This window comes from Haliaeetus albicilla, chromosome 20 (assembly GCF_947461875.1).
Source record: "Haliaeetus albicilla chromosome 20, bHalAlb1.1, whole genome shotgun sequence".
NCBI classification, from domain to species: Eukaryota; Metazoa; Chordata; class Aves; order Accipitriformes; family Accipitridae; genus Haliaeetus; species Haliaeetus albicilla.
Window position 1 is genome coordinate 3374433 of NC_091502.1, and position 13197 is coordinate 3387629.

General features: G+C 35.3%; 1 protein-coding gene across 3 annotated transcripts in view; it reads right to left on the reverse strand.

Moving 5' to 3' along the window:
• Positions 1-13197, reverse strand: part of PDS5B (PDS5 cohesin associated factor B) — a 114243-nt gene that overhangs the window by 45832 nt on the left and 55214 nt on the right. For all 3 annotated transcript variants that reach the window (XM_069808030.1, XM_069808031.1, XM_069808029.1), the window contains exons 13-17: positions 11610-11723; positions 9557-9638; positions 3485-3533; positions 1826-1965; positions 1633-1748 (exon numbers count right to left, since the gene is read on the reverse strand). In XM_069808030.1, coding sequence (XP_069664131.1) covers positions 1633-1748; positions 1826-1965; positions 3485-3533; positions 9557-9638; positions 11610-11723 — 501 coding nt within the window. The remainder of the gene's footprint in view (positions 1-1632; positions 1749-1825; positions 1966-3484; positions 3534-9556; positions 9639-11609; positions 11724-13197) is intronic.

Consider the following 13197-nt stretch of genomic DNA (forward strand, 5'->3'; position numbering starts at 1 on the left):
AGGAACTTATTTAAAACATAAGCTTGTCACAAAACATATATGTGAACTAGATAATCTGCTTGCCCTCATCCCTTATCTAAATAAAAGCTTATGAAGCATTAAGTTAAAAAATGCTTATCCACCATGAATTAATAACTATATACAAGTTACTCTGGAAGGATGACCAAATTAAGAAAACAATTTGAGCATTACAAGCAACAACAAATTCAGGTAAGAATTATGGTGAGGTTACCAGCTGCTATAGATTCTGAATAAATGAGGGAAAATAACTGATTACAATGTTTAGTCTATAACCAAAAGGAAAAAAATAACCATTAAACAGCTGTGCTAAGAGTTGATGAAAAATTTAGAAGACCTATCTCCTGTATATTTCACCTTGACAGTAATGCTTGTTTTTTTTCTTACACTGCACCCTAGGAAAAGAAAAGGTGATTATCCAAATGATCCTATCAGTGAGTGGTGTAGGCAGCTTCCCTATCAAGAGCTGAACAATGTTCAGAATATTCCTTCGGTACATCCTGTAAATGTTATTTATAGCCCCCCCCCTCCAATCCCAAAGCAAAACAACAACAAAAAAACCTCTAAAAATAAATAAATAAACAAGCAACTGGTAGCAAACCAAGGGAGAGACCTCCTAGTCAGACTTCCCAGACTTCCAATTTTTTTTTTCCATCCCTAATTGGACAAAAGTGACCACCTACTAATAAAACCAAACACTCTGAGTCTCAAAAATGAAGCAGAAGTTTAGTGAAATTTTACAAAGATGGGAGAAGACCAATTCTTTGGCAAAACTAAAAATATGTGCTTTTTACTACTTTTTTTTTTTTGCTTGTATACTGTATGACATTCACCCAGTAGTTAGATAGTGAAATAAGTATTACAATTTTGTGCCACGTGTGAATATTACTTTAAATATACATTTTATATTGCTTCTGTGAATGTGAAAAATGTATTTTCACATTTAAAGTAAAAATCCAGCTACACATTGTACTTAGTGCAAGATCAGAAACAGATTTTCAAGTGAAATCTCAATGGCTCCACTACATTGCATACCTGACAGGCAGAAACTGAAAAGCTCAAGTACTTAGAAGTCAATTATTATAGTTGGAATTAACAGATAAGAACTTACCAGTATTTAGAACTAGTGGTCTCTAATAAGGTACCACATATCTACAATACAGCTGTTAAATAATCATTTCAGCAATTACTTTTTCCCCCCTTCCACAACTTCACTGCCTTACTCTTCCTTACAGTCTTGATGCCTCATCACCATAATCTTTACTTCCTCAGTTAAATTACTGTTTATGTCACTATGAGCTAATATTCTGGGTGGAAAGTTTCAGCGAATAGCCATGGACAGAAATTTCTTTTAAAATAAGTCAGTGCAACAGATCCATTTTTACTGACAGGTTGTCCTGGCTATGCTGAATGACAATTCAATTGTTTCTGTGGCTACATTCTGAATGAGGGCACAAAAACCCCTAAGCAAGGGGAAACGGAAGAAAATATCGCAGATCACCAGGCCTTAAACCACACCCGCCCAATCCATTACTGCTTGTGCTTAGAGGCAAAATAAGAACCCCCAATTTCAAACCCTGTGATCTATGGCCAACATCACACACACAAAAATACCTGATGGATTCAGTATCAATGTGCACAGGAGCAATTCTCTCAAGAAGAAACTTTATCATTTCCAGGAAAGGATTTGTTGGTTGTTTTGGATTGCCCAACTTCTTTGTTATTTCCCTCTGCAATATAAGTTTCAATTAAGTTTATAATCAATTCAGTTCCAAAAATATTCACACATTTTAAAAGCAATTCTTACCACACATCCTTCAGCCTGTTTGCAAGAACATGTTGGGCTAACAAGCATTTCTAACTGACTTCTTATTTTTTCATCGTCTTCTAGAACTTGTGTGAACTTTTTCATGAAATCTTGAGCCTTCCCTGGATCAGGAAGGTTTCCTTTAAAAAAGCAAAAGAAAGCACTATTTATTTTAATAAACAAAAGTATCAGTATTGTAAATTACATAAGTTTGAAATGTCACACCAAGAAAGTTTCTATGCGTGTTTAAGTTAACCAAGAAGGGTGGGGAAAAAAAAAATAACCAAAGAAACCCCAAAACAGCTTAACATGTGCAGACATATCTATGAGGACACGAATTTCTAAAAATTCTGTGTACCCACAGAACTCCCCTGGCAATTCCTCGCCCCTCATACTCATTTTTCAGCAAGTCTAGCTGTTCTTGTTAATAATATTAACAGCCGAAGTTGACCTCAGAATGCAAAGACTATGCTCCACAGAAAAGTATACTCTATATATAGATCACCTGATATTGACAAGTGTGAAAAACATCAAAAGGGTATTTTTGCTAAATTACCCCTTCAACTAAACGTAAGCTTTACAACAGCTTGCAACATTTTAAAAAAAGCTTTTAAAATGCATTTCTTAAACTACATATTAATTTTATATTTACATTTTATATTATAGCAAGACAATTTATTGGAAAAGTATTAGTATACTATCTAAGATGTTTCATGTTTTTGGTACAGTAGGTGTTAAGCAACGTTGGCACAGAAAATGGTATAGGATTACAGGATAGTTAGTTCAAACCAAGTTCTACTAAGTATTTGTTTTGCTGCATTGATGATTTTTTTTAATTTTTTTTTTTAAATGCAACCCAGAACTAAAAGAATCAGAAAAATCACAAACTGATCAACTGTTATATTATAAACAAAAGGAAAAAAGGATTTGGAACATGGCCAACCAGATAGCAAGATTCAGTTTTTCCTGAACATTTTTCCAAAACGTAGCCAGCCTTAAGTAGCATCTGTTTTGCCAGAAGAGTTGGCATTTTTTTTAAAAAGGTTGATTGAAAAAAAAAAGAAAAAAAATAATTCAGAATTGTAAAGCAAGTTTTTCTTCTTCATACTGGTTTTAATGCTATTGGCATGGTGGGCCGGGGGGGGGAACAAGAAGTGGTATTTTGTTGGTGTTTTTTTTCTTTGCCAAGAGCTCAGGTTACACAGAAGTTCTTCAGTTTCCAAAGTGCCTTCCCTGCTACTGAAACCCAACCTATTTTGAATTCTCCCAACAGCACCTACAATACCAGGACCTCAAAGACAGGTTAGTTAGTAGATAGTTTAGTAGGTTAGTTAACATCAGTTAATATATATTCTATAGTAAGTCCTAAGCAGACACTAACACTCTAGATCATCTAGATTTTTAATTAGTCTACAACAGATGTATCCAAAATGTCAAGTGATAAGCTTCATGACGAGAGACTTTCTACAGTAAAGAAGTAATTCTGCTTATAGTTGTCTTAATTCTTTAAAGCATATTGTTACATCATGTTTATCATTATTTGTCCTAAGTTTTATCTGTTACAAAACTTTTTTTAGCTTATCTCATCATTTTTAAAGCAAGAAAGCAATATGGTTCAACTGTAATTTTTAGACAGTGTAAATACTTCAACTGACTTACTTGTAATAACCATCACTTTTGAGAATATAGCTTTACTGCTGGCATCTGTCTGCAAGTCACAAAAGAAAAATGGATTAAGTAAAAAGTTTACATTATATATTTCCACTTGAACATTGAGTGAGCAAAATCCCACAATGCATTATCAACAAGCCAGCAACCATTTTGCTAACACAGTGTGTTAGAAATCAAAACCACCACTGCAAAGTTAATGCTAGACAGTTACAAGAAGTAAAAGGTAGATCGTGCCTACGGTATCACTCTGTCTCAAATATACTTAGGTAAAATATTTTTATTACCTTTCAATCTACTATATAACTTATGAACAGCACAAATGGGTTATTTCTGTAACTGTTTTCCCATCTAAAGCCTCTTTGGTTTTAAATATGAAACAAACAGCAAGCATTAAATTCACTTGATCTTCTTGTTCGGATATTGATTCTAAGTAGTTTTGGTAGTAGTTCCCACCTTATTGTAAAGAATGGAGCAAGTCAATAATAAAAAAATTGCTACCCCTGTTAAGCTGAACAGGGAAGGCATATGATAGCAGCGTAATTGTGAAAGTAATAATCAGGGACCACAAGAACAACAAAAAAATTAAAACGTAACTGCATTACAGGATATCTGTGAAGCTTAGATTTCAGTGAAACTGTTGCTGATATAAAGTAATCCAACAGCACCCTACAAGCAAAATAAGTTACACAAAACAGATGAACTAATTTATTTTCCTTTTGTCAGTAATTCCTCTGGTACATGATTTCAAATTCCACATGCAAAGTCCACCTGAAGAGTTAGTTCTGACACTGAGTAAATGGAAGAGGGAAAAAAAGAATACAACAAATTTCACAGCCAGGTACAACTACACAGCAAGTACATTTTCTTCATGAGACTACATTTCTAACATACAAGTCATGTTTCTACAACATATCACGTCCTACTGAAGGTAGACAAACTAGTTCACAAGACACTTTTCCCCCACTTTTATCTGTAATCAACAGTATTCTACAGACTAGGAATTACACTGAAGTTTGAAATATTAAGGAATTATCAGTAAAAATGGCAAAGGGAATCCCTAACTGTACAGTGAACACCCTAATCATCTTCAGAAAAGTGTTAACGTGGATGAAAGAAGGAAAAAAAAAAATTTAAATCTTTCATTGCTGTGTAATAAGTGTTGTTAAACAACTGTGAAATCTTCATAAGTAAAATGAAAATTAGAACCTGAAAGAAAATTGAAGCTTACAGCAATACTGTCAAAAGCATATAGACCCATCAGCTTCCAAACCATAAAGGAAGCTGCTGTTCTGCCAACTGACTTCTGACAGATCAACTTCAGTGACATAACTTACAAAGTCTGCAAAACTTCATAAATGCAGTTAAATACTATCAATTATGGGCTACAACTACCAGATTATATTCTTCCGAGAAAAGACTTAAATGGAAACACAACCACAATTCATGAGCTTTTACTGAAAAGTATTTAAATTTAAAAAGAACCATGTTTAGCCGCCACCATTGCTAGAATTGTCTTTTATAGAACTCACTTTATAATAGACAAAAGTGATAGCAGACAAGCCTAAAAATTAGAAATGAGAAAACGTCAAATCAACTCGGAAAGGAGGCTCACCTTAGAAGAAAAAGGTCTCTTCTTACCAAAGTACTTAACATGAGGCAAATGAAGACCTACAGTGGGCCGTTTCATCAGGTTCATATCAGGAAAGAGCACTAAGAGGTAGTGTTGAAAGACACTAACATTTTCTTATTATAAAAACTTCAAGACAGAGGTCAAATTCTTGTTCAGGTACATCTAATTTCTTTGCATTTTATTAATGAAATCTGCGTATAGATCTCAAATAAGGTTCAAACAAGCCATATCAGCTTTGGAGATAACAAAATTACAATTTATGACAATAACCTTGGCTAACACGTGGAAGTGTCTATTTCCAGAAGGAGTATCCTTCAACTTTTAAAGTAAATTTCTGTTCTGCAGTTGACTAGGTACTATGAAAGAAAATAGGACTTTGAGTTCTAACGTATTTGCACAGGTTTTTGGTCATAAAGAAAAAAAAAAAAGGAAATTAATTAGCAAATTTGTGGAAAATCTGGCAACGTTTGAGAATAGTGGCAACCGCAGAAAGATCAGAGTATAAGAAAAATATAGCATGAGATTAAGACAAGCAATGTTTTTAGTGAATGTCCTCTCTATCTTGTAACATGGACACTTGGCACATAATTCTAGCCATTAAGTATTTCTGCAGAACTTTCCGTCACTTTTTAGTGTCAGAAGAATGCAGTCCTTTTTGGGGCTTTTGGCTGTCACAGCTGAACAGGTATGTTCAGACAAGAAATGAAAAACAAAAAACCAAACCAGAAATCAAATCTGGTTTACAGGATTCAAATAATGATCATAGAATCGTTTAGGTTGGAAAAGACCTTCAAGATCATCGAGTCCAACCATCAACCATGCCCACTAAACCATGTTCTGGAGTACCCCGTCTACGTGCTTTTTGAATACCTCCAGGGATGGTGACTCAACCACTTCCGTGGGCAGCCTATTCCAATGTCTGACAACCCTCTCAGTAAATAATTTTTCCTAGTATCTAACCTAAATCTCCCTTGCCGCAACTTGAGGCTATACAGATGTCAAAGATACAGAATCTCCATATTCACACCTCTTGCAACTCAGAAGAAAAACACCACAACTGTACTGTGGGGTTTCTTTGGTTCTGACTGGTTTGGTCTTCTAACACTGGCTAAGTGTTCAAGTACTGGCTAAAGCTCCCATTAAAACAGACCTTAAGTTGAGCAAACTACTAATCATTCAGCTAAACATGAAATAACCTGAGTCAGAAGTATTAACTTCCAGCAGTATAACTCCACTGAATATTGACAGATTGAAGAAGATCAAGAAACATTTCTTTTTAGAAGATCTACTGTGGCACTTCATGTACATTATCTTGCATTCATGATATGGAAGTATCTGCAGCTCATGAAGCTTATACTCCAATACAGACAAACCAGCATTCATCCCCTTTTCTGCACGTGAACAGGCAAGTTGATGTATTTTATTTAATTGTATGCCATTGCTGTAGGAGAAAACAAGAGGAGCTGTGACTTATGCTTTTGCTCTTCAGAAAAGTAACTCATCTTAAAGGCAAGTTCAATGTCTGTTCTGTCTCAGACTCTTAACACATTTTCAGACTCCTCAATAGTGCTTACACTGGGGAGAGCCTCAAGAGGAAAAAGGAGAATGCCTGAAGCGTTTCACTAAATGGCAAAAAAAGTTTTCTAAGATGACAAAAACAGTGGACTGGGAAGTTCAAAGATGTATAATCCCAGAATAATGTAGGTTGGAAGCGACAACTGTAGGTCACCTGGTTGAACCATCTACTCAAAGCAGGGCCAAATTAGACCAGGTTTTGCTCCAGGCCTCATCTAGTTGCATTTCAAATATTTACAAGGATGAAGATTTCACAACCTCTCTGGGTTACCTGTTCCCATATTTGATCACCCTTAGTGCATTTTTTTTTGCCTTACAACCTAATCAAAGTTTCCCTGTGGCAACTTCTGTACACTGCTTCTTGTCCTATCCCTCTCATCTCCAGGAGCTCTCACAATGCCTACACTTGCCACAGGGACAGTATCTACAGGAGAACAAACCAACAATTAAGCTATAATGATTAAGTGGAGAAATTAGACTGAAGTGAAAAAGCATGTGTGGTAACACCAAGTCATATTCTAAAACATTACTAGCTCATTTCAGTTTTGTTTCCTGAAAAAAAACAAAGTTTCTACAGCTCTGAATGGCTAATGGATATTTGTCTCAAGATTATTACTGCCTTGGACTGTATGCCCCTTCAGTTTATGATTATGAAAATGCACTCATCTTAAACACAATGATTTAATTATAATTAATATCATTACCAGTTTTGGGGGGGAAAAAACCCGAACAAACCACACAAGGAGCATCACAGAAAGAAAAGTTTTGGTAAAAATAGCTAAGCATCTGCACTGGGCATAACAGGCAGGGTTTGGGGTAGCAAAGGACTGTTGGGGTGACCTGTGCAGGAGGAGGTCAGGGACCACCCTGTGCCAGCCAAAGTCGCTTCCAGCCAGCTTTGCAACTGAGAAACCAACCCACCACCCACCCAGACTTCAACCAGTCAAAGGAGCCAATGGTGCTGCTGGGAAAACATATTTAAGAGAGGAGACGCTAGAGAAAGTGTGACTCTAAAGGGACTGTGGCCGGTGGAGGAACCCACGCTGGAACAGCAGGTAAGAAATGAGGAGCAGCAAAAGGAAATGAACCACCATGCCCTTAACCCCATCTCCTGTGCTGCCATTGCCTTGCCGAAGGGACCGAGCATAGCGCGTGTTGAGGGGCCCGGAGACCATGAAGCAGGGAAGAGAGGCGTCCGAAGGGGAGCCGAAGGCTGTTGCTCTAAGTGTTTATTTGTTTGCTTTTATTTCTCAATACCAGAATAAATAATTAGAAGTTTATGTTAATTGACAATAAACTAAATTAAGTAAAATGCCCTGACTCAAAACCATTTTGTTGCCTGTGACAGCATCTCAGACTATCACAAGAATGCGAAATTCTCCCATGTAGTCCTGTTACTCAAAAGAATATTGAAGTGAAGAGGATTAGCACTTAATAGCAAAAGATAGGATGAAAGCCACATGGACAAATGCAAACAGGTCAACAGCATACACTGTTTTGAATGCAATGTCTAGGCTGGCATTTGTCAAAACCTACACATTTAATTCCATATCATATTTGATATTTTACGATTGAAAAAGAACTTTTGTTGTATCTCCCTGAAAACAAAAGGAAAAGTTGAAATTTCATTTTCTGCACTTCAGTTGAAAGTATCAAGAAACTCACTCAAGTTTTAAATGTGTAAGTGTATTTAAACTACACCAAGGAATATAAAACAGTAAATGAAAAATATTTCAATACAGCGACTGAAACACAATGAAGTACTGTTGTAGTAGCAATTACTGCACTTAAAACATTCTGTAATAGTGCATTTAGAATTTAATACAACAAGTAAACATTACAAATTTCACTGCAGTCAGGACTGAAACAATAAGAGATGCATTTTAATTGGATAAGTCTTTATCTGCAAGACAGTAGCATTTCATAGCAGATATTAGATAATCCAACCACACAGTTACCCACTCTTCCTCATTCAGGTAATTCCAGCAAATGGATAATTCAGTCATAGAATTTCATTAAGTTTACTGTGGTATGAGTATATACACACATAGAAAATAAAAATCACACACACTCTTGTATGAGTGTGAGCATGGCAAAAATTTCTACTATATATTATTTCTGTAAAAGAAGCACCAGATTAGACTTTTGGCGTCAAAGTCAAAATTATAAAGTCATATATTTATATTATAAAGTCAAATTATAACCAGAATTTCATCTTATGGCTTTTTCCCCCTCAAACATGAGTATGCACATACATATAACTAAAACAAATCTAAATTTTACTTTATGAGAATATCCTAGATGCTCAATAAATGTTTATTTTTTCCTTCTGAGCAAATTCATAAACAAAGAATTCAGCTGTAGTCTGGTACCTCCAATACAACATTTAAGAAGTTTCCAAGAAGGAAGAGAAACAAGTAACCTGTTGGGATAAAAAAATTCTGATTTCTTCAGTGTTACTGATCATAGACATAAGATAAGCAGTTAGGGTGTATAGGTACTTTTTCTTAATTACTCAATTTGGCAGTCAAGAATAACATGCTGTTTTTTCCCCTTTCAAGAGCCAGAACAATCCTGGCAAGATGTAACTCAAACACTGTGAGCAAATATTTTAGTATCAAATGACTGGCAAAAACTTTTAAAAATTTCTATAACACGCCTTCCTCTTCAATTTTATTAACAAAATGTCTACACATTTCCCACCACAAGAGTAGTCTAATAGAATATCAGTTAACTTTCACAATATTTTCTGTCATTAAAAATAAGCTTGAGATAGTAATATAAATGGAATTAAAAAATAGCATATTAAGTAAAACTGCATATTCATGGTAAGATAAAGATAAATTGGAACTCACTTTGGGTTGTTTTATTAGGTCAACTAAATCCTTTACTTGATGTCGTAGCAGATTTTGACATTTCCACATTTCATTCAATGCTCTAAAAAAAAAAAAAAAGTTAAGATTTGTCAAAATCATCTATTCAATAAATCACAGAATCATTTAGGTTGGAAAAGACCTGTAAGATCATTGACTCCAACCATTAAGGGAGCACTGCCAACTCCACCACTAAACCATGTCCCTAAGCACCACATCTACATCTCTTTTAAATACCTCCAGGGACGGTGACTCAACCACTTCCCTGGGCAGCCTGTTCCAATGCTTGACAACCCTTTCAGCAAAGAAATTTTTCCTAATATCCAATCTAAACCTCCCCTGGTGCAACTTGAAGCTGTCTCCTCTTGTCCTATCTCCAGCCACCTGACAGAAGAGACCAGCACCCACCTCTCTACAACTCCTTTCAGGTGGTTGTAGAGAGCGATAAGGTCTCCCCTCAGCCTCCTTTTCTCCAGGCTAAACAACCCCAGTTCCCTCAGCCCCTCCTCATAAGACTTGTATAGTAAATAAATAAAATAAATAAATAAATAATAAAAAATTAACACAGCTGTCCAATAAGAGCCTTTAAGTTCTTTTCAACTTCAGACTCAGAAATGTGCTTATCACCTGAACTTTCATTGCTGTATGAGCAAAGGCTAAATGTTTCCTAATGGCATGATATGGAAAATTTAATTGCTCTTATTAGACTGGAACAAAGTGAGATTATGCAACAAGTTTCATTTGAGATTCTTAACTACACTGCCTTTAAAAGAAGTAGGAAGTAACTGATGTCTGGCCCATAAAGAACTCATTTGTACAAGCCTGAAATCACTCTTCTAAAAACATTCCAAGAAGCAGGCTAAAGCAGATGTTTAAGATTTTTATCATCAAAACAATGTTTTTCTTGCACACAGAAAGCAGCTACTAGATGAATAAATTGTGAAAAGTGGACATGATTAGACTTGTAAGAGACGCATTAGAGATATTCAATAAAACTGAAAATTAGCACACTTTCTAGGAAAAATAAGCCATATAAATAAAGAGTCACAGCTTCATTTAAAAAACTTCCAGAATCCACAAGTAAAAAGTCAGTTATATGTAACTAACTGAACATACTATGTCTTTAAAATGAATACTGCTGCATATGAAAACTGTAGAAATCAGAAGTTATTTGTTGCCTGAAATAACAAGTACTGAAATGAATCCATTCTGTATTTTTGTTTAGCCTATACTAAGAATTACTAGAACAGTAATTTTTTATTTTTAATGTACTATTCTTAATTTTAGTTTGTTACAGTTGTAATATCTTTAGGCAGGTAATAGAAGAAATGCAGAGGATTCGAACATCAGTTTCTGTAGTATTTGAAGGCTTTGGCGTTTTTAAGCTATTCTTTCATATACAAAGCCTTTTCTAGTCTCCCTCATGAGAAAAAAACCACTGTATTTGATTTTCAAGTGACTGAGTACTACTAAATGAAAAACAAAGTAAAACTAACTAAATTCAATCAAACTGTGAACATTACGGCAGCAAAACTGTTATTAGTCAAATTCATGCACATGTAGCCATTTTAAGTTGAAGAAGGCACATAGCAAAAGTAAAATGCATTTTGAAGGAGGAAAGACAAACAAGTAACTCCTTCCCACTCTTAAATCATCCTGGCTGCTAAAACATGTAGTATATTAATTGAAAAGCTGTCAGATAAGATCTAGAGCTAGTCAACACTACTATCTATGCTATCTCTTTTCGGACCTAAAAGGACTGACATGCACTCAAGCTTCTTTCCAGATCTTTGACACTACCTTTTTTTAGCTGTTTATGATTAAAAGGTACCACACCTTGTCAGAAAACAATCTATTAAGGTATTTTTTTCCCCAAAAATTCTACTTGAAATATAGATACTATTGCTACATTCTGTTTTCTGATAGTTTGTAAACTACTTTTGCCCACCTGCTTAGGCTACTCATAACAATTTAGAACCAATTTACAATATTTGTATTAAAAAGTATTTTGCTAGCATTAAAAAATAGCACATACTTCACAGCATTTGAATCCAGTGTTGCATAAAGGTAATACAAACATTTCATTCGTTCATTTGTTTCCAAGTTGTGAGGGACCATGTACTGAGCAAAGATGCGTTCAACAAGTAATCTGAAAGACAGGATTAAGAAACTTAAACTGTAATGGAAGAAAGTGGTCTTCAGTTGCTAAAACATTCATTCAAAAATTCTCAGACCTAGAGATCAGTTGTTGCATATAAGGACGGGGTTATTAAAAAACCTAAAGGTCAAGTTACTTAACTTCCAATATAACTCGGCATAAACTATACAAAAATACATCACTACAGGAGACGTAATGTTAATGTTATCAGTAGGACATTTAAGAGATGACGTTATCAAAATTAGATGTATTAATCTAGACAGGAACCAAAGGATTTTAGAGGAGGATGTGTCTTAATTATCAGCCCAAAGAGATGTTATCAGTGAATTTCATTACAGGTCAGTATTGGGGTAAATTCATGAACTGACCCAAATTAATTGGTCTAAAATAAAAAAAGTAGTATCATCTTGATTATATCACACATTATCATGAAGCCCAGAAGGAGGATTCAGATACTAGTCAGAAGGACCTGACTTCCCTCCACCCCTCCCTGGCCGCTTCCCCAAGGGCTGAGTTTATCCCATTTCTTTTGCTTCCACAATAAAAATGCAGGTACATTCACAAGAGAATTATTAAAAGCTTCTGCTCTAACATGGAAGCTCCTTATTTGGAAACAGGAGGCGAGGAAGGTATGGGTCTGCCAGTTACCTACGAAAGACTGAGAAGAAAAAACAAAAGGAAAACTAAGCCCATGTTGCAATTTTAAATACCAAGAAGGCCCAAGACTTTTGCAAATTCAGGTCAACATAATAGAATAGGTAAATAGGTAAAAAAAACCTAATCATGTACATTTAGGCTAGAAAAGAGAAGAAAATTATGCACAATTGGAGCAGGTGATCAAAACCCAAACCCAGTTAGTTTAAAAAGACACTGAAGTTTAAGAAAAATGTGAGTGGGCAAGACTGGATCTGAAGATCCAGACAGTTCTGTCCACTCCCATGGTACCATGAAATAATTGCTTATTCTGAAGACGACTTTTTGAAGCTGTGAGTTTTTGAAAAGACTTGTAGGGGTTTGCAATGCCATTTGTATCTGATCATGCTGTGAAGGCCAAAGGCTCGTTTCCAAAGACACCAAGATGGCCTTGATTAGTCAAGGTGGACTAGTTCCCAAACTAGTTCTCTATGTCCAACCATTTATTTTTCAATACGAACAACCATATACAAGGCTACAGCTGGTACGACAGAGGCACTGCTTTCACCACAAATCCAGGACAAGGCTCTAATGCATGGCTATTATAGTACAGAAAAACTAACCTTTTGCAGAGATGTCTTAACTGTTTCCCTACTTGTACTAGGCTTATCTTTAAAGCATACAGGAACAACATGCAAATCTACAGCAAGATCGTTAAAGCAATTTTACTTACTGAATTTTAACATAAAAATTATCAAGCTACTGAAATATAAAAATCTCCTTTATTGAAGCAGTGGTGAAGTACAGCTAAAAATTTTCAATTATTCCAACC